Below are 27821 nucleotides of genomic sequence, written 5' to 3'. Positions count from 1 at the left end.
CCCGGCAGGCAGCGCTCCTCCCTCCCGCCCCGGGAGCCCCCGGCGGGGTGACAGCCCAGCCGAGCCCAACGCAGCCGCCCTGCCCGGCCTCGGCCCGCTCGCCGCCAGCGAGGCGACAGCCGCCTCCCCGCGCCCGCCATGTGGAAGCTCAACAAGAGCAGCAAAGTTCTCCTGGACGACTCCCCCGAGGAGGAGGAGACGCGGCCCCGCGGCCCGCCGCCGCCCGCCGCCGCCTTCGCGGCCCCCCAGGTAAGAGCGGGGCCGGGGGCCGCGGGGCTCGGCCCCCTCCACTCCTGCCGGCGACATGAGTAATCAGTTTTCCACGCCGGGATGCGCGCCGCGATGGGCGAAGGTGCCGGTGTCGGTGCCGTGCGTGCGGCTATCAGCGGGTTGGGGTCCTCGTTCGCCGTCTCTCTTCTTCCTGCCCGGCTCTCCCTTCCTTCCCGTGCCTCTGCCCCGGCCCTGGGCAGCGCTGCGCCCGGCGCGGTGAATTACGCGACCATCCTTGGGCGAGCAGCCTGCGGATGGCCGCGTGTTTGTGTGCGGTGCTAAGTTCTGACAGGGTGGCTTCTGCTGGAGTTTTTGGTCGTAGCGGTTGGTTAGCTGTAGATAGCTGCAGTCTTATTGAAGGCTCTGACTGTTAAATGGTAAGTTGCGCTCCAGCAGCGACCTTCCCAATGAGCTGTCGTCAAACAAACACAATTGGAAAGGAAGGGCATCGGTCGAGCACCGGGCAAAACAACTACAAGAATGTTCGCTGACTGCTTTCAAGAACTCAATAGCGATTCGGCATCAGCCCAGTTCAGCAGCCTGTTCAGCTTTCTTGCAGATCTGATCTTCCGTTGCCACCAAGCTGGGATTAGGCACAGCCCAAGCAGGTGGCTGCCTAGGGCTGCGGGCTGATGGAATTTGTATTCGAGGTTGGCTACAAACACCCACCCCACTGCCTGCCCGGTGTCTCGGACCTGTCTTACTGGAAGAGCTGGCATGTATCTGGACAGCCTATCTCTGGTTGAGTTTCTGGTTGGTAGCTGTGATGGGTGTCAACACGTGGCTACTGCTGATGAGCAGCCTCCCCTAGTCACAGCAGATATTCGCTCCCTCTCCCAGGAGCTAAAATCACTGCACTTATCTTCAGTGCAGCCTCATCTTGGCTATTCTTGTGCCCTGTGACCACAAGAGCCCTGTCTCCAGATGTGAAAATGCCTGTGGATAAATGGCACCTTCTTGTAAGAGGAGGAACAGATACTTATTTTGAAGAGTCTTTCAAGGGATGAAGAGGATTATGGGGTTGGATATGGGGTATGTCTCCTGCAGCTTCTCATACCACATGTAGCGTTTACTCCCATGGTTCCTGTCCTCAGATGCTTGGAAACTTGTACTGCTTTCACTATGCTGCTGATTTGCTCTCTACAGCCCTCCTAGGCTTACTTACCTCCTGAAACCCACCACAAACATCTAGAGTCACCATATGCTTTGCAGGGACTGTTCCCTGCTCTTCTTCTCTACACACAAGAACTCCCAGACCCCTCTGATGCTCCTGACCCTAGCGTTCCCCAGATCAGAAGGTGGTTCTTTGGTCTTTCATCCTTACAATTCTCATATTACTTTTTCCTCAACTTTAGCAACAGAGATCTGGTGTGTTGTTTTTTGTTTGTTTGTTTGTTGTTTTGTGTGTGTGTGTGTGTGTTTGTTTTTGTCCCATTCTTTGTCTTCACTACCATAAGCTTACATTTCCTTAGGAGGGGATCTCAAGTTAAAATGGTATTGACAACAATTTCAGGTGCATATAGTTTGCCATTTTCATCAATTTTAATAAACTTCCATTCTTGTTCTCAGAATATCTGTTACCTGTGGCACTAGGATAAAATGTACTTTTTGGTGTAGGAAATGGCAGGGGAAGAATAAATTATTCAAAAACCCTAAATGAAATATTCTTGAAGACAAATGGTTTTGGAAAGTTAGCAGGGCTCTAGTATAGGTTAGCCCTGAAACTGCTTTGGAGACAGTTCATGTTTGTTCTGCTTCAAGTCTTGATTTTTAAATTTGGGAAAAACTGTTTTTAAAGGAATAATTTAAGATTTTCTTTAAGCTTTAAGGAATGATAGATACATGGAGAACTGTGATCATCTGATTAATGTTTCTTACGATCCATCAAAGGTAGCACCTAGATCAGCCATAGGTACAAGTGTTTCTGAGACGTGATTCAGGCGGGCCTCAAGAAGAAAGTGGGAGGTAACGTAATGCACTTGTTAGATCTGATAGAGCTCAAGGGCCTCACTTTTAGCCTTTGTGATTTCTCACATTTCATCAGAACCTACATTTGCTCCTAATAGTAGGGTCATGAGGGAGTGGAGGGCAGCAATGTACAGGGGATTCAGCAGTGAGCTGTGCTATGTAGCTGTGTCCTGAGCTGCAGGAGGGCCATGGAATGGAGAAGATGTGGTTCTGGTATGGTAGCTGTGCAGGAGAAACTCAGTTTGCCTCTGCTGTGTTGGAGTTGTCGTGGACAGAATGTCTGAACTGTGGATGAAGAATGTTCTTATCGAGAAGAAAAGAATCCAGAGCTCCCTCATTTTCTGTCTCGAGGGCTAAGCTCTAAATAATTGATTGGGATGATCTTTAGTAGATTAAAAAAGCCCATCATTGGATTTTGGGCAGAAGTTTGCTGTTAGATTTCATTTCCTCTAGGTTCTTTCCTGATACACCAGTTGCTGAAATGGAAGATTCACTGTCATCGTAGTGTTTGATTTATGCCGCTGTATGTAGTTTCTTCAAAGCTGGGAAAGATTGAAGGAGTTCTCGCTGTAGAACCTAGTAATTAGGACATTCAGGAGCAGACAGCAACGAAGAGTTAGGCTACTGGAATTAAAAAAGAAAAAAACCTTTGTGGCTCTACAGAAATTTTAATCATCCTATTTAGATATGGAAGGCCGATCTGGGCTTACACAAGCAGACGTTTGGATTTGCAGAGGTTCATGGTCTCACTTGCTTAAACCCAGAATTGTGATGGTTCTGTTTTTATGGAGAGTGGTTTGATTTTTATTTTTTTTTATTCTTTTTTTTGATTTTTTTTTTTTCCAGGCAGAAGAAAAACAAATTGCAGAGCATGAGAATGGCAGTGGGAGGAACTGCTAGTCTCTAGCTACTTTTTAGCAAAAGTTTCTGCATACGTTGAAGTATATTGAATTGTTAACACTTATTTAAAATAGTAAGCTGTTTCCTGAGATAAGAAAGACAAGTAAATTCTGAAACGATTTGTGTACGTGTGCACAATTGTTGTATATTATTATTTTTTTTAGATCAGACAGTTTTAGGCTGAATCATAAAGGTTAATTTTAGTTTACTCTTCAAAGCATAAATATTTTACATTTATGCAATGAAGGTTCTTTATTGACTAGAGTTACAGTTAATGCATGAAGGCAACTTAATACGTGTGAATAGTGCAAGTGTGTAAAATGAAATTAATGTCTTGTGTTTCTCTCTCAAAATATGCTTGAAACATACAGTTATGCTTGCCAAACCTGCATTCAGTTTGTAATATACTCATTATGTTTCAAACTGGAGTTATATTTTTGGAATGGGAAAAATGTTTGGTTTTGACTTCTGCAAGGCAGTGTTTTGGCAGTCATGCTGTATTCTCCTTGATTAAAGTCTGCTGTAATCTAATCAGGCCTCAGAGATGTCAATGATGTGTCAATATTTCATGCTACTCTTACGTAAAATGGTGCTCAGCTTTGGAATCTGCCTATGTATTAGGGCAGCTGATGAGTATCCAGCTAAATTGTATTATATTTTGCAACTTTGTCTTTCATGTTGAATGCTCCGGATCCCTCGTCTTTCTTGACCTGTTCCCTTCTGATGGTATTTTTGGTTATTTTTGCAGGGAATATGTGCAAAAACATGTTTAATGCTAAGTTTTGTTTAGACTTGCACACTGAACGTGTTTAAAGTTGGGTATACAGATTTTTAGTTATCTATTTTAATTAAGATGTTTAAATCTCTGGTACAATTTTGGGACTAGCTTTCATCTTCAGCTGAGCCGAACTCAGACAGACCCTGAAGGAATGGGTGGGAGCTGCACAGCATTTTGTATGCTCTACTAATACACTGAATAAGATTATTTTTTAATTAAAAAGAAGTAGTAAATGTTAATCAAGCTAATGTCTTTCCTTCACTTTCTAACCACTTAAATGTGTCTCAGGCTTTGCATGTGGTACTTTTACAATTTCTTTATACATACTCTTCTGTTGTAGCCTATTTTTTCATCAAAGTAATTCTTCTGACATTTTGTGGCATTTTCCTGGCTAACATCCATCACCTGTGTTCTGTTGTCGTTCCTGAACATCAGACTGGGAGGACTGACAACAAAAGCTCTCCTGAAGCTTTCCTTGACTTGCCTTTCCTGTTTTTTTTTCGTCACATGCATCCTGCAGCAGTGGATCCTTTTTCTTTCTCAGCCTTTATGGAGCCCTGAAGAGAGCTGATGGTGTCTTGAGGTGTCTTTTTGCTGATACTACTGTTGTTGTTTATGACATAAGCTTAAGTTGTCCTTATCTTTCTGGTTCAGTTTCTTCAGCTGACTTCCCTTTGTTTCAGGACATTTACATTCAGATTTCTAGCCTTGCTTTCAAGATTTTTCTCAGTACATCCCCTTCCTCTTGCCCATTTGTCACTTCTAACACTTGTATCTTCTTTGGAGTCAATTCTGCTTCACTAGCTCAGACAGCCTCTGTTTATCCTCAGCCCTGTGTGTCTGCATCCCTGCAAGCACCATATGGAATTATTCCCTTTGGCTGATCCAAAAATCCCATTCTTCTCAAAATCATTTCTGGAGATCCATCATCCCTAATCTGTTTGCTATATCTTTGTAGAGGTAGACGGGCTATTTACACAGGCATATAGTGATAAGATAGGAATGGTTTTAAACTAAAAGAAGGGAGATTTAGGTTAAATTTTAAGTGGAACTTCTTACTCAGAGTGTGGTGAGGCACTGGCACAGGCTGCTCAGATAAGCTGTGGGTGCTGCATCTCTAGAGGTGTTCAGGGCTGGGTTGGGAGGAGCCCTGGACAGCCTGGTCTGGTGGGTGGCAGCTCTGCCCACGGTACAGGGGTTGGAACTGGATGGTTCTGACCATTCTACCATTCCGTGATATGCTTTTGTAAAGTTAATAGAAGCATACTTTCCTAGCAGAGTAGAGATTGCATGCAGTTAGTATATGAACAAACTAGTACATAGTACTTTTTGAGAAAGAATTAATGTTTTTCATGTGCTTAATTCTTTACTATTGAAATAAATTAATAAAATGATTTGTTCCCTCACTTTTGTAGAAACTTTTTGTCTGATTGCATAAAAGCATCCATAAGATATGTAGAGTTATTAGCATTTAGATGGATCCCTTGCCGGGTAGAGCAGTTTTCAGTCCTGACATCATCAGGGAATGATTTAATGGAGGGTTGTTAGAGTTATGGTGGTATGATTAGGTTGAGGTTGGACTTGATGATCTTGAAGGTCTTTCCCAACCTGAGCAATGCTGTGATTCTTCTAGCTCATTGCGAAGGGCCAGGCTAGACTGTGAATGTAGCACTGCATGTGGAGATGAAAGCAGCATCTCAAAAGGAAGTGGTGTGTTTGCTGTTGAACACCGTAACCAAAAATAAAGTGTTCAACCTGTTTTGCAGAAGCTATTCTACAAGAATGTTACCATTACTCATGCAAGAGGTTTTTTCTGGGGGATGTGTAATTTAACTTCAAATGCCATGCGTGACTCCATAAAAAAAATCGTAAGTCAGATACTGTCTTTTGAACTATCATCATTTTCTGGTGTGGGTAAGTCATTACATCAGAGAAATTTTCAATCAGAAATATCATCAGAATCAAAAACTTCATTGGAATATTTACATTATTGAAGCAATTCAAGTCAAATTGATTATCCGACCATATTTTCAGTGTTGACATTGATAGTATTTCCCTCTTAATATAGTTGTTTCCAGTTCTTGGAGAATCCTTTAAATATTAAAAATTGGGCAAAAGCATATTCTTAATGAGCTCAATTTTTAAAATTATTTTTAAGGTGTTAAGTAACATTCTTCCTAAAATATTATGTAAAGCAAAATCTGAGTAAGATGTCTTAGAATGACTTCTTATTACAGGCAGGTACAATAATGTGAGCAATTAATAAGATAACCTCCATTAGTGATGAGAGAACGCAGAGCATCGGAATCTGCTGCTCTGACATTTCTTTTTGTGATGCCAATAAAATGCAGAACTATGAAAGTATTTTTGTGTAAATACTTACATTTGGAAATTAATCTTTTCCAGTAACTCCTGCCGTTTGTATCGATTGACAGTAAAAATATGGAAGTAATTCAGATATTCTATTTTGAAGTGTAAAAGAGCGCAAAGCAATAACTGAAGAAGAAATGGTTGAATGAAACAGTTTGTCAAAATGCTAAACAAGTTTTTGACAGCTGTGAATGCTGATGGAAAAAACATCATCTTTGTTTTGATCTATTCAGCCTTAATAATATTTTAAACGGCGAAAAAATAGGAAAACTGTTTTTCATCATCCGGTCAATCTGGAGGATAATAGTTAATTGCAGAAGATGGGGACCTAGAATATGAAAGCAATTTTGAATACATTGGATGGGCTGTCGGCTGTATCTGAAATAGTCACCTGGATTTCTCAAAGGCAGCAGGGTACAGCAAGCTCTTCTGCACATGGTCTGGTGAATTGTAAGATGAAAGTGTAAGGTTCAAAGAGGAAAGCGCATTCTTTAACATAATTCATTTTTAAGCTTTCCTTTTCTTTGTGAACAAATTATTTTCCATTTTGCTGCAGAATGGCAGAGGAGGCTGCCAGGGTAGCAGTCACTGTCACTGTTCAGTCACTGTGGCATCTGAACTGGGTTATAATGGAGATGCTTTTGTAATGCTGGAGAGTGATTTAGAGTACTAGAATGTTCTTTATGTAGTTTTTGAGAAACCAGTTTAAAATGCCAAACAACTCTTGAGCGTGAAAAGACTTTGGGAGTACCTAGTTTAATATGTTTTATTGGCGATAATAATAAGTTTTCAGTGTACACCAGCTGTTCACATGGTTAGCTTGGTTTGTTCGCTTGTTTTGAATAAACGTGGACATGGAAACAGCACTGAGCGACTGAGACCTAGCAGTAGATGAAGTATGGATGGGACTAAAATGGTCTTGGACTTAATCTTCTCTGCTATCAAGGAGAAGGGAAATTCGCAGTTCAACATGGCGTTCCATCTGTTGAACACCTGGCTTTGCATGAAAGCTTGGCTGTTCAGACTGCAGGCCTTGTGTCCTTGAAGGGCACGTTCCATTTTGCATCAGCATTAGGTACAGGTCTGTTTTTTTTTCCAGCCGTGTCCATCTACCATCTACATTTGATCACAGTTGCTTCAAGCTGATGATTTGAAAAGCATATGTATATCCACACATTGATTTTTCCAAGTGTATGTGCGTGTGATCAAGAATGTGAGGCTAAGACCAAAGTTACCTGCTGCTTCCTCCTTATTCCAGTGAGGAGTGTATTTTGTGCTAGTTTTGTTTCAGATCTAAAACCAGATAAGCGGAGTGACTTCTGCTTTATTAATCTGTTGTAGACTTTATTTCTTTCATTTGATGTTATAGCAAAATCCTGCTCAAACCGAAGGAAGCAGGTTCTTTTGTTAGCTATATTGAAGATAGTGATCTGACAGTGGGATCTCGTCTGAGCGTAAGCTGGCTGTCTCCGGTCAGGCTGTGTATCTAGAGTTGTTCTCCTGTTTGGTTTGTAATCAGTGTTTTGGGAATCTTTCCAGCTTTGGAGGTTAACTTTGAGGTCTATAATCTTCTGAGCAATTTTTATTTTTTCTCCTCCATCTCCTATCTCCGGGTTATTTTGGGGCTTTGTGGAGGACTGGGAGTTGTTTTCAGTTTCTGCACGGCAAATATCTCCTCAGGTGGTGGTGGTTGTTTTTTTGTTCCACTTAAGTTATTCATCTGTGGTTCATAATCTAATTTGCACTTACAGGCATGATGACCTAGATGTTAAATTCCACTTAGTCCTTGATGAAGCATGGCAGTAGGCAGAAGAGATGTAACTCTTCCAGGTCAGTGGAAGGGCAGTAATTTGTACCAAAAAGACTTATTTCTAAAATAGCCAGTTTTTCTTAGGTGCATTCTACTTTGACAACCAGTGTATGTGTGATAGGAAGGCTCCATAACTGAGTAGAGAAAATCGATAATATGCCATTTAATGTACTGGAGCAGGAAAAAGACACGGAGGGCAACTTGATGATAGCATTTGCCTTAACTCTTTGGTGTCCAGTGTTTCTCATCATGGACTGAATGATCTAAAGGGACTAATTAATTACTTTACCACAAAGGAAGCTGAGGGAAGTAGATTACAGTTTTGATCTCTGTACAAAAAGGTTTATGTGCTAGTTGAATTAATCCCTTGAGTACCCTATGGTTTGCAGCATGTCCAACAAAAGGGCACTTGTTTCCTTACGAAAACACACTGTGCATACCAACATTCTCGTGCCAGAACTGAAAGGCTATTCATGTTGATCAGCATTTCCCACTTGCCTTAGTATTTAGGTGCCTGTTTCATTACTAAACGCTATAATGTACTCCATGTTTTTCTTTTAAGTTAAAGTAACTGTAAGCCTCTTAGACTAAAGTAAACTGGGATAATGTGTAAATGTTGGTGTTTCTTATGCAGCATGATAAAGCAAGTGTATCTTCACTTTTTACAAATAGCTGTGTTTGTCCCCTTAGAGGAGAATAAAAGAAAAAAATTGAAGTTGTAGGTTCCTTGGTCCCTGATCAGTGATGAAAGGAGACTGTATTATAGAAGGGGGAAAAAAATGATTCCCCAGATAACAGATGAAGATGGGCTGCATGTGCCTTCCTGTCTCTTCTCAGACCTTCCTCATAGTGCTCCAGGCCCTGTCACTTTTCTTGTCACCCAGTGCGCAGGTTCCTCCCCGGCCATGTGAGTCAGTGAATGCTGTGGCTGCTGTGGAGCATGCTTTTTTCCTGCCTTGCTTTCCTCTACTTTCCCTAGCCACAAGTTTTCCAATAAATGTGTAGAAATCATGTCTGCCTGAGACTGATAAATTCAAACCTACTGGTGTTGGTTAGTTGAAACCTTGGTGTCAGTCACAAGTTACTGAAAGCACCTAGGACGTACGGATGGATGTCAGATACGCATCACAGTTGACCAACTCTTCATCTCTTAGATCTCTTAGAATCATAGAATGGCTTGGATTGGAAGGGGTCTTAAAGACCATGTAGTTCCAATCCTCCTGCCATGGGCTGGGTTGCCACCCACCAGCTCAGGCTGCCCAGGGCCCCATCCAACCTGGCCTTGAGTACCTGCAGGGATGGGGCATCCACAGCTTCTCTGGGCAGCTGTGCCAGTGCCTCACTGCCCTCTGAGTAATAATTTCTACCTAACATCTAAACTAAATGTCCCCTTTGGTAGTTTAAAACTGTTCCCCCTTGTCCTGTCACTAGAGATCTTCAGAGAGCCCTATCCTGCACAGGGGCTTTTGGCCTCTTGATGGGTCTTCCACTCCTGCAAAATGTGTTTTGAGCAATGGATTCTCCCCAGTTGCTTTTCTGAGGGATTAATATCCTTTTGTCTTCGTACTTTGTATCTTTTTACTCTGTGTTGCCTTTGAACTGTCAATCCCCCACTGTGTGAGTGTCCTCCTGAGAGCTACTGCCTGTTGGTTATGAGGATCACATTCTATGTCTGTGAGTAGTAACATGTGGATGCATTAGCAACAACACAGCATTGCTTGTCACAGTTAGTAGAAAAGGTTCAGTTTTATTTTTTTAACTGTTCATTGTGAATGACATCTTTTGTCAGAGATGGTGTTCCTGTTTTCCTATGCCTGTTATCTGGCTCCCCAGCCCAGTGAGATGCTCACCGCATCCCTCAGCTTTTCCCTAGAACCTTGCACTGTGAAAGTCATTTTACATTTTGTTTCTGTACGCTCTGGCTTGGTGGAGGCTGTATGCCTTTGCCCTTTCATCTTTTCTTTATGCATTGTCATATTTTTATAATCCCTCTTAATATATTTGGAAAGCTGAAAGAATGAAAGTGAGAGGTGTTGTTTCTCTGGGAGGTACCAATGGTGCCTTGTTTGTTCTGGAGATAGCATTGTGCTTTTGTACCTGGCGGCTCTGACAGCTCTGGATGGCTGAAATCACTTTTCCTCTTACCGTATTTTTCCTGGAGGCTTTTCTAGTACTTGACTTTTTCTTTGGGGTGAAAAATTTGGACAAATCGGATGAGAGTTCTCTAGCTCTAACTCTGGAATTCTGTGTGGCATTCCTGTTTAAAATATTGCCAGTGATTCCACAGTTCTCTCTTTAAATGGGGATGAAAAAAGTAAGTAATTTTCATTCTGGAGTATTGCACAGACGTTAACTTTGTAATTTTTAGTATCCCATCTACAATGATATTCTTTATTAGGAAAATTGACTAAAATGCAGAAGTTCAGTAACTTATTGAGGTCACAGCATGCAATAGTCTCATTTTTGGTGATGATAGAAGTTCCTGACTTTGTATTCTGCCCCAGCAGTCTGCAAATCACTGTTTCCAACATACAGTTGTTGTTGAAGTACAGTGGGATGGTCTTCATGCTGGTTCTAGAAGTGTTCGTCAGCTCTTGTACAGTATGAAGGATTGCCTGTACTAGGAAACATTACTAGAAAATTACAATAAATATAATCAAAAAAGGATGTGTGGGATGAGAAGGTGACCTCTCCAAGAGAAGGCTGATACTTCCAGGGTCCCCCATGACTCAATACACCTAATACTTCTTTGTAAGCTTTCTCACCTCTTCCTAATGCTGTTAGCAAAGGGACAGGTCTTTGGGCATTTTGTGTAGAGATGTGTGGTTTTATTTATATGGAGTTACCTTAAAAAATAAACAAAAAAGCAAAAAAATAATAATAAAAAAATCCTGAGCACATAAACTTGTTAATATTTCTTTTTAGTTGAAAAAGATAGGAGTGGACAAATTTGATTTTGAAGTGATAGTTGTCTGTCATAAGAAAAAAAGGGTCCAAAGTAGCTACTGGGAATTCTGTGAAATTGTCACTTCAGAGGGGCTTTCTGTAAATTGTTATCCTGTAATTTCTATGAGGGTTTTTTATTTTTGTTTTGTTTTTTAGAACTGCTCTTAAATTATGTGAGTTTAGGTTTTTGTTCCTATTACAGACTACTGGTATTTGGAATTACGTGTAGAGCAAAAAATGTATACATATATCTTGTTAAAACAGACAAAGATGAGAAAATCCCACCGTTCTTTATATACTGTGATTCACTTCTCATATTGTTCTTTGACTTGTAAGATGAGTACCAGGAATAGTTTACTTGTCCTGTCTTGGGGAGCTTGTTGATAGCTGGCTTGAGTGCACAGAGATACCAACTTGATTCAAAGATGGACAGAAATGCTGCCCTATTAAATTACCTTTGCTGGCATTGTCAGTACTCTGGTTTTCATCAGAGATCTTGAAGATAGAAGAGAAAGGAATGCAGGCAAAAGTCTGTAATGAAGAGGAAATATAGTGCTTTTTGATGTGAAAGTGGAGAGAATCTTTGGACATTGCCTACTCCAGGCTATGGACACTGCATAGAGCAACATCTACAAAAAAACTGCAGCCATAACTATTAATTTAAGATTCAAGTTTAATTTTAAATTTCGGTTGTGTGGAAATCCTTCTGACATAAGGGTTTTGGGGCTCTCTTTTCGGTTGGTGTGGGGCTTTTGGTTTTGTAGGGATTTGATTTTGTGTTTTTGCTCCTGGTGCAGCATTAGCTGTGATGTTTGCTTAGTTCTGTGGTATGACCATGTTTTTCAGTTTTCTGTCATGATGTTTTGAATAGAGTAAAAGCATTTGTGAGTATTCTAAAATATTGCTGCTGATTGTCAAACTGAACTGACCACGAGCCTTTTTTTATCTTTATTCTTTTCTTTTTGGAGAATAAAGACCAGTTTCTTCATGATGAAGTTCCATCTTCAGTGTCTCAACTTGCAACAAAGGTAAATATCTGTTCTTTGGAAGTGTAGCACGTTGTATATCATGTATATACACTTCACTCTGTGTGTGTTAGGAGCTTTGCTTTTTATTGTGTGCAGCCTGAATTAAGGAGGATATTTATGTACTTTATTGTTGGTTTTATCATTATTTGTGGTCCTTCCTCATAGTGTCATGGATTTCTCATTGAAGTAATATTAGCAGCCTAGTAGTTGCAAGGAAATAAAGCAGCGTTCTAATTATTTTTTGGAAGAAAAGTTCCTGTATTTTTATATATATATTATTATATATATATTATTATATATTATATATATATTGAAAAGAAAATAAGAATCCCCAGGAATTAACTGAAGCGCAATCTGAAGTAAAGAAGAGCTGAATATTACCTGTGCTGAAAATATGATCACTGGGAGAGATTTTTATATCTATTGCATTAAATGTGTAACTCAGCTGGCTCTGTGACCACAAGGACTTTATCTTGTATCTCTTTACGGAAAGTTGGCATTGAGTAATATATTTTTTTACCTTGATATGTGTCCAAGAATATTTTTAATGTTCTTCAACTACAGTGCTAGAAGATGAAAGAACTGGAAGTCGCTGTGATATGCTAGAGCTTGTTTTGAAATTCCACAGGTATAGAGAAAAGCATTTAAAAACAGTGTCATTAGCGTAATAGGATACTTCACATTAACATGTATAAACTGAACATCTGCCTCTCTTCTTTTTTGTTCTACTTGAGATGCAGCATGATTTTCACTGAAAATAGCAGTGCAGTTATGCTATATCTTTCTGCTTTTTAGAAAAAAAAAATGTATTCCTCCTTCTGGATACCTAAACTGCTGTGTTTTTTATGTCAGATGATAAATGTTTAGGAAAAGAATCTTGACATCACTTTGTTTTATATTGAAGCTTTTTTTGTCCATTTCTTAGTCATTCAGGAAGACTTGCTAACTGTGTGTTTTGGTTTCAGGGGAAAAAAAGGCCCCAGGGCAAACCACTGAGCTGTGGTATTTTTCTGTTGTAAAATAAAATCCCCTTGTCTTAAAAAAGTTATTCACTAAAACCGCTCCTTATCCTTCTCATCTTATTTTTCTTTATTGTTGTTTCTGAAAGCACTTCTGAGTTTTATTTGGTTCTTCTGTCTTAGGAGCTGTCAGTAAAGTGGTATCCCATGAGTTCCAAAATCCTTAATATAGAAGGCTTTTTATATGTGTGGCCTTTTCAGTGGATGTGTTTCATGAATGAGTCTCCATGTAGAAACAGTATAATGAAGAACAATGGAGTTGTTCAAGAAAAGGGATCCTGATTTGGTATGCCTGCCCTTTAGGGAAATAGCCTTTAAGGACAGCCCTTAAAGCTGAAGTTTTAGGCCAATCCTCATTCCCAGTCTGACAGAAAAGCCTTTGACCTGGATCTGAAGGTGCACAAGCAGGAGCTGGTCCTAGTGGCTGAAGCTATAGGCTGCAGAATGAGCTTACATTGTGCATGCAAGAAGTTGCCCACCCTGCAGTGAGAAGAAGCTGGCTTCAATGCTAGAGTTTTCCAGTTCCCTTTTCCTGTTTCACCTAGAAGGCAGGTACAGCTGGTCAGAAAGCCATGTGGCATCTCCATTGGAGGAGCTGTGAAATCCCTAGTGGTACACTGGGAGAGGCAGAAGCTGAAACCCATTGCACATCACTCTTTGGCTTCAGCTAAGCTCATCTCAGTGAACAGAGCTCAGCATTGAACTTCAGCATTAGAAGCACAGCGGAGGCATCACCTGCAATTGTTACCAGGCCACCTTTTGAAGAGACAAATAGTTTGGAGAAACAAGGTACATTATCTTAGCAGTGGTACTAGAGGTGTTGGGAAGTCTGGTAGGGCCAAATTCTGGAGTTTCTCTCCAAAAGTAATTGTTGGTCTGCACACCAAGAAAGTTGAGATCCTTCCCAAAAATGCTTTGATAGCTGGGAAACAAATTTGGAGGGGGCTTGTTTTTTTCATTTTGAATTCTTTGTTGTTTGGATTCTTGCGTGTTATGAATAGGCTTCCTATAATGTGGGAACAGCACTTCTTTAGTTAAAGCCGATTGACGTTTTTTATTATAAAACACTTAGTTGTAACTTTATTGACCTGTAAAGTACTTATATGGAAAATTCCTCCCTGGCTTTTTATTTTGACAGGGTGGCAGAGGAGAGAGGAAAGCTGCAGGACAAACAGTTGTTTCTCCTCAGTCATGCTAGAGGGAAAAATTTGTTTTTGTTTCCATTTAAAAGAGAAAATTGTGCACACTTTTTGTGGAGTGCTTTTACATTGCTGGAGGATTTTGATTCACCAGTTGTGAATCCTGTGTGAAAATACTTGTGACGGTCCGCTCAAACTTGGCCAAAACATACATTTCTAGAAATCTCATTTCATACATGCTGAGTTGAGGCTTTTTAGGGATTAGCTGCTTAACTACACAACAGCACTGAACATGCTGATTCTCACTGCAGGTATACGGAGCACAAAATTGCTCTTTTTGGTTGCTAAGACTCTTGTTATGTGGTTTCTTGTAGCCCACAGAGAGTGACTTCTGTTCCCTGGAGCCCTGCTGGTTAGCAGTCAAGAAGTAGAAAACTCTAATGAGAATATATTGCAAGTGCTACTACCCATTCATGAAGCAGTAGTTTTAGTCAGAGTAATGTTCAAACGTACTTGAATCATTCACTTTGAAATGTTAACTATTTATCATATACCTCTAATGTTTGTCCCAAGTCCTTACTGTTGTTCTTCAACTTGGTTGAGATTATGCTTATCTCCTCCCCACCATAATGCAGCATTCATGTACAATTAACTATTTTCAGTTAAGTGTAGTCATCTTCTTTAGTATGTGTTCATCTATATGTGCATATATATGTTTCTGCAACATACTGTTTACTTTTAGGAGTGTTCTACTTCTTTAGTATATAACTGTTAGTATTCCTCATTCGTCACTTTATAGCCTAATTTTTCATGAACCTTCTTAACATAATGTGGAGCTCTAATTATGAACTGCGTACCTGTGACAATAAAATCAACTGAAAAGTCATCTTAGCGATGCTTTACTGTTTCCCAGTAGACTCTGATGGCTCATTTATTACTCATTGCCTGTCTACTTAGTATGGGAAACAGAGGGTCATGTCAATCATCTGAATTTGTTGGTGTAGTGAAAACTGGTATATTTAAAGTAGCTTATTTGCAGTGATACTTCTCAAGTTTATAGGAGACTTCCAAATAAGGGGACCTGACCCTTTCTGGTGTACTTTACATATCAAGTTAACTATTGATAGATGTTTGTTCCCTTTTTTTTTTTTTTTTGTCTAAAGTTGGAACAAAATCAACGTATGTAGTTTATATGTAGCTAATTCACTTGGATCAATATGGGCAGCGAAACAGAAAAACCTGCCTAAAGGGTTGAGATTAGGGGGGTGAGTTCAGGGAAGCCACCTACAAGGCTCTGTGGAGGGAAGATGGCTGCAATTTTTATTGCTAGAATTCATACAGTAATTTCTGCTACAAAAAAAAGATCTGTTGCCCCTAGCCTCTTTGTTGTTTAGTGACTATCTGACTCTGACATCTTTTATTGAGCTGATTCTTATCATTAACCAAAAGAATGCAAAAAACAAATGACTTAGTGTTCTGCTTACTTAGTAATTTCATCTGATCTTCCACAGTATCACAGGGGTACAAAACCATGGGATAAGGAAGGCAGTATAAATGTCAGTAGGTAATGAACTGGATCTGCCCTTTACAGCAGCAGTGTCTGATCTGCCATCGTGTGAAAGTTCTCCCCAGGAATCTGTCTGACAGATGGGCACCAATACTAAAGGTTTGGCAAAGGCAGAGCGGAGGCAATAGCAGTGAGGGGGGAAAAAATTGCAGGCAGTTGGACTAGGGATGGACAGACTGTATCCTTTACATGATGTTCTGGAAGTGGCTGCTTGTACTCCCATGTCAGAAGATACACTAATTAAACGGCTGCTTTTTCAGCGTAGAGGGAGTTCTTCATAAGCTGGAATTAACACTACGGAAGGCAGGGGAAGAAGATGATGGTTTTTCAGTAGTCTGCCTGTTGATAGATTAATCTACATTTCACTTCTACTGATCCTTTTAGGTGATTGCACAGAGCATTGTGATGCAGATTTTCAAGACCTAAAATGGATGTTAGGGGGAAAGTATGTTATGGCTGTTATGATGGGAGTACCCCATGCTCTCACAGTCAAGCTAGCATGAGAGCAGCCTGTGATCCTATTTCACACAGCGCTGAAATGACATCTTGAGATGTTTCTACTTTGCTTCTCATGGGCATTTTCGAAAAACAGTAGACTGTGGCATCCGACTTGGTCTACTAGAGGCTTAGCCCTTCTAACTTTTGAAGTTACAAGACTAGCTGTTAGTTGTAATCTGTTTTTCTTAGCAGTCCCCTCTGGGTACTTCACTTATCTTTCGTTTTCAAGTTTTTGTTTTGTTTTAAACCTGGAGTTTTGACTGTATACTCAGTTCTTTTCCAGTGGTATCAGCTTTGATTTTCTGAAATCTTCTCCTATGAGCTTAAGAATAGTCTGTCCTGCCAACCAGGGAAGCAGGCAGAGGTGACGGGAGACCTGTGTGAATGAGCAAGATGTTTCTGGAAAAAAAACAAAAACAAAAACATACAGTAGAAACATATGGAAGGTGAATGCAAGGTCAAGAGATGGAAGGGGAACATAAAGACACTCTCTAAGCATGCAGGGATGAAGTTAGGAAAGCCAGAACCCACTTAGAGTTAAATCTGGTGACGGAAATAAAGAGCAACAATGAAAGGCTTCTGCAGGTACTTCAGAAGCACAGAGAATATTGAGAAGACAGAACCTGACTCTTATCAGTGGTGACCAGTGAATGGGCAGGAGGCAATGGGCTCAAAGTGAGAAGGAAGAAATTCCATTTAATGAGAACAAAATATGTTTTCACCATGAATGTGGTGAAGTCCTGAACAGGCTGTCCAGAAAGGCTGCAGAGTCTCCCCCTGTGGAGATGTTCTGGTTCCAACTGGACGCAGTCCTGGGTAAGCTGCTCTGAGCGTCCCTGCTTCGAGCAGTGTGGGTGGATAGATACCTCCAAAGGTCTCTTCCAGCCACATGGGCTCTGTGGTTCTTTGAACTTTGGATGCTGAATTATTTCTTTTTCCACTGATGCATGGAAAAAGTACTTTAAAAGTTTGTGAATATGAACTAGTCAGTTATAAACGTGGACTTATTTGAAAACTTTAGGAGTAGTACTTTTGAGCTTTGTGTAGACTGTTATGTCATAAAAATGAAATACAGAACTTCCACAAGTGGCTTAGTGGCTCAGAGACCGTATCAGTAGTTTATTTTCATATATTGCATAACTTTGCAAAGTAGTTGAAACTGCTGCGTGTCAGACTCAAGGTTTTGGAGAGTGGTGACTTCAAGATCTCTTCACTGAATTGTACCTACTAGCAGATACAGTTGTAATGACTCCAGCTGCACTGGGAGTCATACTTACCTGTAGGTTAAGCAAACACATCTTGCTGTGTTAGGGAATCTTTTAAGTACATGGCAGATACATGACACTCATGATCAAAAAGAAAGATCACAGTCTCAGTAGTTCAGCGGCTAGAAATTAAGTGATGGAAGTATATCTTAAAAGTTAACTGTATAGGCATACTTCATTCTGGTGGCCTTAAAGAATGGAGTGACAGCTTTGGTGGAGGGGGAAGGGTGGTGGATGTCATCTGCCTGAAATTCTGCAAGGCCATTGGCATGGTCTCTCTGAATTGGAGAGGTGTGAATTTGAAGGATGGACTGTTTGATGGATTGGGGACTGGCTGGCTGGATGCAGCCAAAGGGTTGTGATCAATGGTTCTGTGTCAGAGTGGAGGCCGGTCACAAGCGGTGTCCCTCAGGGGTCGGTCTTGGGACCAGTGCTCTACAGCATCTTCATCAATGACACAGACGATGGCATCGAGTGCATCCTCAGCAAGTTTGCAAACAACACCAAGCTGAGCCAGACAATACATTGGAGGGAAGCCGTGCAGAGGGACCTGGGCAGGCTGGAGAAGCAGGTCCCTGAAAACCTAACGAGGTTCAATAAGGCCAAGTGTAGGATGCAATCCCAGGTATTCATACAAACTGGGGGAAGAGCTCCTGGAGAGCAGCCCTGCGAAGAAGGACTTGGGGGTCCTGGTGGACAAGAAGCTAGAGATGAGTCAGCAGTGTGTGGTCACAGCACAGAAGGCCAACTGTGTTCTGGGCTGCATTAACAAAGGGGTGGCCAGCAGGGACAGGGAGGTGATTGTCCCCGTCTACTCGGCTCTTGTGAGGCCCCATCTGCAGCACTGCATCCAGGCCTGGGGTCCCCAGTCCAGGAAGGATGCGGAGCTCTTGGAACTGGTCCAGAGGAGAGCCACTAAGATGATCAGAGGGCTGGAGCACCTCTCCTACGAGGAAACATTGAGGGAACTGGGCTTGTTTAGCTTGGAGAAGGCTCCAGGGAGACCTCATTGTGGCCTTCCAGAACTTGAAGGGAGTGTATAAACAGGAGGGGGATATAAACAGGAGGAGGCTGTTTATGAGGGTGGATAGTGATAGGACAAGGGGGAATGGTTTTAAACTGAGACAGGGAGGTTTAGCTTAGATATTAGGAGGTTTTTCACATAGAGGGTGGTGATGCACTGAAACAGGTTGCACAGGAGGTTGTGGATGCCCCATCCCTGGAGGCATTCAAGGCCAGGCTGGATGTGGCTCTGGGCAGCCTGGTCTGGTGATTGGCAACCCTGCACATAGCAGGGGGTTGGAAGTGGATGAGCATTGTGGTCCTTTTCAACCCAGGCCACTCTATGATTCTGTGATATGATTCTATGCTGAAGGAATAGTACAATGTAGTATATGTAGTTACTGATTTACACACAGGTAGAACCAGCAGCCAGCCTTCTGTACATTTTTATCTAGAGACCTGCGTACGGCCTCTGCTGACATTGAATGGGCTTCTTCTAATAACTGTTCTTGAAGTCATCGGCAGATCTGCATCAGGTAAAAATGTGGAAAATATGTGTCTAGATATTGACAGGATTTTATTACAAAAAGGGTTTGGTCTTTTTTCTTTTTTAATTTTCTTTTAGACATAGGATTACTTGAGTGTCCAAAACAATGCAGCAAAGGTTGGAGTTGTATCAGTGAGATATGCATAACTTTCTAGATTAAAAGAAGAGGTATGTGTGTAAAGGTATCCCCTTTCTACATTAAACATAGGCGTGCATAGCTGCTTCTCTCCAAATGGCCTTTTGTCAGCGCTGTTCTTTAAAGGCACATACAATTTAAGTTAGGCCAGTTGCCTCTCTGTATTAGATTTCTGTCTGAAAACTGTAATGAGATGGTGCTTTTATTTTCATTGTTTCATCTGCAGGTTATTATGTTTGATGAGCCATTATTTTTGAAGATAGACAGGCATATGTCTAAGTTAGACCACTGAGAGCTATGGAGTCATTTATCAAGCCTAAAGGATTAAGGCAGTAAGAGTTGTTAGCAAAGGTTCCTGCCCATAGAGGCTTGAAATGGGAGAGCCTGAGTAAGGTAGCAGAAGATAAAGGCTACTTCAAGATCTAACATCTTGGAGAGTCCCATTTTTGGGATATTTATTGTAGATGACCTGCATTGCAGTGACAGGAATCTAAAACACAGTAACAAAATCCTCGTGTTAAACTCGTTAATGTGTTTAACAGAACAACAGAAAAAGCTGACAGGGCTGGGCCTTTAAAGGCTAGGACTGAATATTAGACCTCTGTTTACACCATGGCATTTCCAAGCATTAAATATTGCTTGGAGAGGCTCCTAGCTTTGGTGCAAGGACTAGGCATGGAGAGGTAAGGTATCTGAAGGCACCATCCGTGGCTTTCCTGATTTTGTCTGATGCTATTGCCAGTACCAGTTGTTTGCAGCATATGTAAGGCTAGTCTGCCACAGGGATGGAAAGCTGAAGTTAGCTGTCTATGTATTTGTAACATAATTAAAATAGCATTTGTTTGTGTATGAGAGTTTTCTTATAATCTGTACACACTTTGTTCTAATGGTGGAAAAAAATACATAGGAGCAATTGCTTTTCTTATGGAGCTATGAGGAAGCCTGTGGCTTTTGGTAAGATCAGGTGTTGGTTTGGGAAGAAGTGGGCAGAGCAGTAACAGAGCACTGGATTATGGTGAACACAGTCTTCTTGGTATGTGCCTGGTATGTCCATATCCCACAAGTGAGAGCAAGGAGAGCTATGGAATCCTTAGAGTTGAAAGGGACCTCTGAAGGCCATCTAGTCCAACTGCCCTGCAGTGAGCAGGGACACCACAGCAAGATCAGGTTGCCCAGGGCTCGATCCAGGCTCATCTTGAAAGTTTCCAGGGATGGGGCATCCACCACATCTCTGGGCAACCTGTTCCAGTGCCTCACTGCCTTCACTGTAAAAGACTTTTTCCTTATATCTTACCTAAATCTATCATCTTTAAGCTTGAAAACATTTCCCCTTGTTCTTTCACCACAGACCTTGCTAAAGAATCTGTCTCCTTCTTGCTCAGCCTTCTCTCTTCAGAGGTCCCCAGAGCTGTGCTTAAGTCTGGATCCCTGTTTGGATCCCAGCAAAATGAAATGGAGTGGACAGAAAGTCTAGGTAAGATCTTCCTGGTAGTCCTCAAGTGGCCTGCTCTGTCTGCTGGCCCTTAGTATCTGGGATTGTTCAGGAGTGAGTATGGAGGTGGGTAAGAAACACAGACAGGAGAGCAAGAGATGGAAATACTCCGTGGCTGACATACAGCAGGAGGAGCACTGACTCTCCTAAACTGTGGAAGTTGTGGGTTTCTGCAAACAGGGGTGTTGGGCAGTATTTGTGTTTTCCTACCTGATTTGCACTCAATTCATAGGGGATATTATCATGCATCTTTTAACACCTATGGGGGCATACCAGCTATCATCTGTAATTGCTTAAAATGTCAAATTTATACTAATTTGTACCATTGAGTTCTGCAGAAAGAACGAAGTGTAATAATAGGTGATAAATTAGCCTTCACTTATGTTGACACTACAATTTTCTTTTGATTGTTTATGTATTTCATAATGTATTGTATTTTCAATGTAATCAGGTTATCAATAATAGACTGTGCCATCCTTGCTAGACTGCAAGAAATGACAGGCAACTTCTATGTTCTGTTAGGCATGTGTGTTTGCATTTTATAGTCACTGAACATATTACCAAAAGAAAAACAAGCAGTAACTTTTTCTTTGAGGGAAAGGGATTTAAACCCTCAATACTGTTGGAAATCTTTTTGCTGGGATGGTTAAACTTATGGCTTAATGTAGAGAGCGGACTGTAATGCACCCAGTGGTGCCTGTGTCACATCTTGCTGCTGAACCAACACATGTACCACCCCCTTCTGTTTGCAAGGCCGTAAGATGTACTCTGGGTGAGTTTAAAAACAGGAACAATTGTGCAAAGCAGGTAAAATCTAAGGAGTTTCATGATTTCACGTCCTGCCTGTTGTGGTCCCTTCTAGCAATGACTGCTCATTTCAGTTCTGTCTACTGAAACCCCTTAAAGTGTTTGCTCAGCTGCCTAGATTTCCCATGTCTCCCTGCCTAGATTCCCTATGTCACCCTTCTTATGTATGATAGATGAACATGCAGCCAGCAGCTCTTGGCTGCAGGAGAGCACCCAGGAGCCCAGCTGTACTCTTTGACATCATTTCTCAGCTCCTCAGACCAGCAAGGTTTTGTGCTCTTTACTCAGCAGGAAACAACTCTGTCTGCAGTCACCCAATCTAGTCTTTCTCAAAAGGAGAGAGAGAGCCTCCGTGCTCCCAACTGCATGGCACGAGAGAAGTGGGACTGTGGCTGCCCATCAGCCACCTAAGCAGTCAGAGCTGGCACACACTCTGCTTAAATTCTGTAATGCACATTTATGAGTATGTTTACTTCTCTGCATAGGTTCAAGGTGCAAGTTTCCGGGGTTGGAAGGAAGTGACATCTATGTTCAATAAAGATGATGAACAGCAATTGCTGGCCGGATGCAAGTCTCCAAAATCCAAAGGGTGAGTTAATCTGATTGTTCTATCTGCTGTAAAAATACACAAACTGGAACAGAAAATAGCTCTGCAAAACATTGAAGGAAGAGGCTGAAAAGCAGTAGTGTTCAGCTCCTGGAAGTTAAATCACAGAGAAAGGTTTATGTGCATTTCAGAACTATTCATTGTAAGTTAAACACTCGTAAAGCATGCTGTGCTAGGAAAGGATGGTACTGTTGATAACCTATTTAGGCATGTCAGGAAGAAGAGGGAATTCAGCTGTGTAAAGGTTTCTGAGTAAGAGTCATCTGTGACCTCTTTTCTCTTACCGATTTATTTACAGTTGAGCTTAGCTTCTTTAACATGCTTTACTTCCTTTTATGAAGTCTTGTCTGCACCTGAGAAGGCCAAGTGATGTAGCTGTGTCAGGTTCTGCAGATCTTCCCTTTTGAAGCTGAAATGCTCACAGGGCAGTTCTGTACTGTGTTGTGGCTACGGCCCTTGTCTGAACGGAGAGACCTCTTCCCAGGGCTGACTGTTTTGCTATTACAGCAACGCGTAGAGTTTACGTCCATACATTGCCTGATTACATTGGTCATGAACAGGAGGAAATGTGCCATTCACCAGCTCCAGCCATGTAAAGGTTTTGCTAAGACCTGCCATCGTATGTTTTGTTTCCAGTTGGCATCAAAAAAGATGCATTTCAGTATGTTTGTGTATTTATGTGCATACAAATGCATATGTGTGTGTATGCATGTGCACATATTTAAAATACATATATTTCCATGTCATTTTAAGCCTCTTCAGTAAAAGTTCCCAGCTCTAGTTTCCATACAGTTTTCTTGGTGTTAAGATGCTAAGGTTGCTTCAAGGATCCTATGCAATTTATGCAGAAAGTAGAAATGAAATAAACCAGTGAAGAGAATGGAGGCAGTATGAAGACTGTTACAGTAAATATGAAAGGAGGTTTGTAGTGCCTTATGATTATTACTATATGCATGTATTTTATGTCTGGGGGTGTTTTCCTGTAACCACGTGCCACGACTTCTATGTAACTTTTAAGTAAGCACACAACTTTTCAAGTGCTGTAGGCACAAAATATAAGAATAGTGATTGAGGTCTGTGCCTGGCCTTAACAAGTTGACAATTCTACAAATGTTAGGTTCACTGAAGGAAAAGCCCTTTTAAAGGTATTGGTTCCGTTGCTTCCCCTAAAATATGATAGCACTGAACTCCTTAAGCTAAGCTTTTGTTCATGGGAAAAAAATCTTTTAATAGAAATATTCATAGTATTTCAGTGGGTGTTTTATTTGTGGCTAATTTGTATGCTAGTAGTAGATAATGCTTTCAGTATTCTTCTTAGCTCACTGAACCATGAAGATTGTGTGTTTCACCACCAGTATTCAGTCTTTTGTGTTCTGTTTTTTGGTTACACCTATAACCTTGTACATAAACTTATGAACATTTGACATTTCATACCTTTTGTACTTCAAATGCTACTCACTGCATATACAAAATAATTCTTCTTAATATGAGAAATGTATTAGCATAATTAGCCTTTTAAATGTCTCTGAAAGAGAGATTATTTGTATGTATTACACACAAAGGGTTTTTTTTCTCATTTTTGGGAGGGTAATTTTGGAATTTCTTCTCAGAAAAATGAAACAACTGTTTTCAAACTACTGTGCATATCTTTGAGGGGGGAAAAAAAAAAGTACTGGTCTCTATGAAGTCCTAATACTGTATTTAAAATGTTTTAGGATATAATGTGTAACTGCAAAGGTGGTAACAGGAATATGAAACTGAGGAAAGTACTGAGTGGGTGTTTAAAGCTAATGGTAGACAAAATACCTTCATAATACTTCTGCTGTCCTAGTGCTGGGTTTGGGATTTGTTTTGATGAATGTCCTAAATTGTTGTAATGCAAGCTAAAATGCTCCATACATTTCCAGAGGCACTTCCAGTTCATAGAACCATAGAATCACCAAGGTTGGAAAAGACCTCCAAAACCATCCAGTCCAGCCATCCACCTACCCCCAGTATTTCCCTACTGAACCACGGCCCTCCGTACAACATCCAGGCGTTTCTTGTACACCTCATGGGATGGTGACTCACCCCTGGGCAGCCCATTCCAGCACCTGACCCTCTTTTCCTAATAACCAACCTGAATGCACCTGGCACAACCTGAGGCCGTTCCCTCTAGTCCTATCACTAGTTTCAGGGGAGAAGAGGCCGACCCCCGCCTCACCACCACCTCCTTGTAGGTGGTTCTGGAGAGTGATGAGGTCACCACTGAGCCTCCTCATCTCCAGACTGAACAATCCCAGCTCCCTCAGTCACTCCTCTTAAGGCCCGTGCTCACGTGTTAAGAGTGGGGAGTTCTATTATCATAAATTGTGATACTCAGTCCAGATACCTACAGTCCTTATACCTACAGGAAGGTATTTTTCCTGAAGATGACAATGATGGATGTGCTGTCATAGAACAGCAACTGACTTCTTAGTGAAGATGCAGAGCTAGCTTTGGGTAAAATTCAAGGTGCTTCGGTTCTGTTGGATAAAAGCATTCGCTCCTATAAAACATAATTATTTAATTGAATGTTGTTAATAACTGTTAAGTGCCTTGTTAAATGAAGAAATTAATCACCTAATCCTTGTTATTTTCTAGAACAAACTTAAAATTAAAGGAAGAAATGAAGTCAGAAAAGAAGCCAGGTTTTTGGGACAGTTTGGTGATAAAGCAGAATGTCCAGTCTAGGAAACCAGATGAGATTGAGGGCTGGGAACCACCACAGATTACTGCTGCTGATTCTGCCAGTGATGCAGCAACTGCTTTAAGTGACTATTCCGCCTGGTCAGGCTGGGAAGATGAAACCAAAGGCTCCACAAAGTACACGAACCTGGCCAGCTCAGGAAACAGTTCCAGGTGGAGTATCAAATCAGCTGGAAAGCTGGTTAGTATTAGACGTCAGAGCAAAGGTAACCTTACTGACAACTGGGAAGAACTGGAATGATGCTGGTGATGTGAAATACTTTGTAGGTAAGAAGAGAAAGGTTCCATGATTTACTTGTGTGTTTAAACCAAAATCAAATCTGCTCAATATTGCACCTTTATACAGTACTTTGTTTTATTCCAATTGTTACAAATTTTTGCTCACCTGATAGTAAATTTTCTTATTACATTGTTAAATAGCTATGTTTTCCACACTAAAAAAAAAAAAAGTAGAGAATCTATTTTGTGCCTATATTTCACATTCAGACTCTGTGGTTTGTTTGATTGTTGGTTTTACCAAAAAAAAAAAAGAAAAAAGAGTAATTCCTTAGTGAATGTATACACTGATTGTAAATTTGACTGCCTTACGTAGGAACTTCCACTAGCTTGAGGTCCTGTGTCTTTTTTTTCCTGGTATTTGAGGGTCACTCAAAATTTCAGTTTTGATGCTGTCCCTTTTAAAATAAGAATACTGATGTGTAGCTTGCAGGAAGAATGCTTATACTTAGTAGACTGTTTTCCAAATCTTCAGCCTCAGCATATGCTTCAGCTTGTGCACAGAAGATGCTCAACTGTCACAATGTGCTTTGTGTGAAATGGGAAAATATGACTCCAGTGTAATTTGTTCAGTCACGGGAACTTCACCAGTAGTCAGGTCGAATGGGTCTTCCAGAGCTTTTTGTACTGAATGTTGTTTGACAAAGCTGAACTTGTCAGTTTTTAAGATGCATGCCATGCCAAAAATAGAAATGACTGTGAATTTGGAAAGTGGCAGTGGGTAGAGTGAAAGATCTCAGTGTTCAGTATGCAGAGTCCTGAATCTGTGCATAAGTCGCTTCTTATGGAAGGATACATTATTTCCTTTTCACAGTAGCTGGTCCCTGTTCTACAAGCAACTTTGTTTTGTACAATGTGTTGATTGCCCCTCATCCTTCCCTCCATAAGCAGTGATAGAAATGGACTGGCATTTTCAAGACAACTGAGCCATCACAAGGCTGTGCACGCACGCAGTTTCTGAAACATTTTTGCTACAAAGCTCTGTCTTATTTGCTACTGATACTTTCAGTTTTGGTAAGAGGGCGAAGTGTTAATCTGGAGGTTTGAAATGTACATAGAATACTTAAAGTGCCTCTTTCTAGCATATTGTCTCTCATCAGCAGTGCAGCCAATGTCAGATCCAAAGTTGGTCTCCATTTCATTTCTATGACCTATATAAATACTACTTTTAACATCCATGGAAAACAGATAAACCAAAAGTTTCATGGCAGATATGGACAGAAGCCTTTTCTGTCCTGTTTGTAAAACTGGTATAACTGAACTGAAAAGCGGTGTTGACTGTCTAGCAATGTGGCCAGTACAATAGGAAGGTCAGGTTAGTATTTGAGAGAAAATCAGCATTTTTACAAGGAAATGTATATCTTTATATTTAATAGATATCCTGTAAACATATTTTTGCAAGAAGCTTATGCTTGTGAAAAGGGATGCATGCAGTTTTCTTCTAAGCTTGTACCTTTTTTCTCTTACTGCCACATTATTCCTTTCTCAGTGCTCTCTTTCTCCTCACTCTTCCAATTCATGTAACATTTTCTGGCTTATGGTTCCTGCATAGGTATTCTTTGGAGTCTCCTGTTGAGGTGAGCCTGGAGAGACGTAACAAAATGGATTTTTGTCTTTTTTTTTTTTGGTTGAGTTTAATAGGATGTTAAAAGATATTGTTCTTAATTTTGCATAGAAGAGCATCAGTGTTTTGTGCTACAAAACAGGATCTTGTAACTGGCAAATGTATTATAAATTGGCATTATATATTAAAAAATACAGAGGAGAAAGAGTTAGCATTTATATTGAGTTATTTAGTCTGTGAATAAACTCTGTTATTTGCCTTTGGCAAGTGCATATGCTGAGGTTAATTATAGGAAAGCATTAGGGTTCTGGGGTAAAGTATGCTGCATTTTATAGTTAATGGAGTACCCTCTAAGCCAAAGGCATGAGCTGGTGTTGAGTTTGGTTGTTGGTGCTGACCTAAAAGACCAGAAGGAGATCTGCTGGCAGCCCTTGGGATTTTACTCTCCAAGGTGGGCTGAGAGCTTTTAATTTCCCTCCTGAAGAAACTATTTATACTGTGACCAGTAAAGATTTTGCCTTGCACATTATACTGTCAAGTGCCTGTTTCTCACCTTGATGATGTGTTTGATGCACAGCTTAACTGCAAAATATTTTGATTTGTTTTTAAAGTTATGATAAGGACTATGCTCGTGAAGCTGAAGTCTGCAGAAAACAAAATTTATCTGAGTGGGAAATCGAGATGTGTAAACTTCAGGTATGATTTATTGATGGAAGGTTTGGTGTGCTTTCTAAGTGATATTTCCTCAGAAAAAAACAAAAGCGTTTTAAGGATGAACATTATTAAATTTAATATAATTTATTGTTATGATTTGATGTTATTTGTCTTGAGAACTCACTGGTGTGAGCTTTTCTTTTCTTGTGTTTTTAAACTTGTCTGAATTCTCAGAATGGGGTCCTCTTTTCTTTTACCTTCTTTAGATGCTTAACTACATTTACATTTATGGGCTCAAACTATACACGGCTCCATATGTGGAATAAGTGTAGAATATGTCCCTCAATATTTGTTTTGAAATTGCATTTCAATCTATGTGAAATGGTTTAGAAGAAGATAGCATTGAGATTGTATAATAAGATTGCACAAAATAAAATATAGTTTATATTGC

The 27821-nt window shown here is 40.7% G+C and overlaps 2 protein-coding genes across 3 annotated transcripts in view; both read left to right on the top strand.

Moving 5' to 3' along the window:
• Positions 1-21330, top strand: part of ERICH1 (glutamate rich 1) — a 163734-nt gene extending 142404 nt beyond the window's left edge. Inside the window, exon 7 of the transcript XR_007375339.1 lies at positions 19097-21330. The gene's annotated coding sequence lies outside the window, so the exon portion shown is untranslated. The remainder of the gene's footprint in view (positions 1-19096) is intronic.
• LOC125689563 (testis development related protein) lies at positions 19-27821 on the top strand. 2 transcript variants are annotated; one of them, XM_048936912.1, is made up of 4 exons: positions 19-249; positions 12011-12070; positions 22028-22131; positions 24772-27821. In XM_048936912.1, exons 1-4 carry the CDS (start codon positions 139-141, stop codon positions 25115-25117), a joined length of 621 nt encoding a protein of 206 aa, XP_048792869.1. In that variant the 5' UTR covers positions 19-138; the 3' UTR covers positions 25118-27821. The 2 variants fall into 2 exon arrangements, with proteins under 2 accessions (XP_048792869.1, XP_048792870.1); XM_048936913.1 differs by lacking the exon at positions 12011-12070.

Source organism: Lagopus muta, chromosome 2 (assembly GCF_023343835.1).
Source record: "Lagopus muta isolate bLagMut1 chromosome 2, bLagMut1 primary, whole genome shotgun sequence".
In the NCBI taxonomy this organism is placed as follows: domain Eukaryota; kingdom Metazoa; phylum Chordata; class Aves; order Galliformes; family Phasianidae; genus Lagopus; species Lagopus muta.
Note: the sequence above shows the minus strand (reverse complement) of the source record. Positions and strands in the feature narration are given on the sequence as shown.

Bases quoted from the DNA above. Each gene is read 5' to 3' on its own strand.
- LOC125689563 (XM_048936912.1), top strand. From the start codon at position 139: ATGTGGAAGCTCAACAAGAGCAGCAAAGTTCTCCTGGACGACTCCCCC. The intron at 250-12,010 runs GTAAGAGCGGGG...TTCTTTTTGGAG, and splicing joins CCGCCTTCGCGGCCCCCCAG to AATAAAGACCAGTTTCTTCA. The intron at 22,132-24,771 runs GTGAGTTAATCT...GTTATTTTCTAG, and splicing joins AAGTCTCCAAAATCCAAAGG to AACAAACTTAAAATTAAAGG.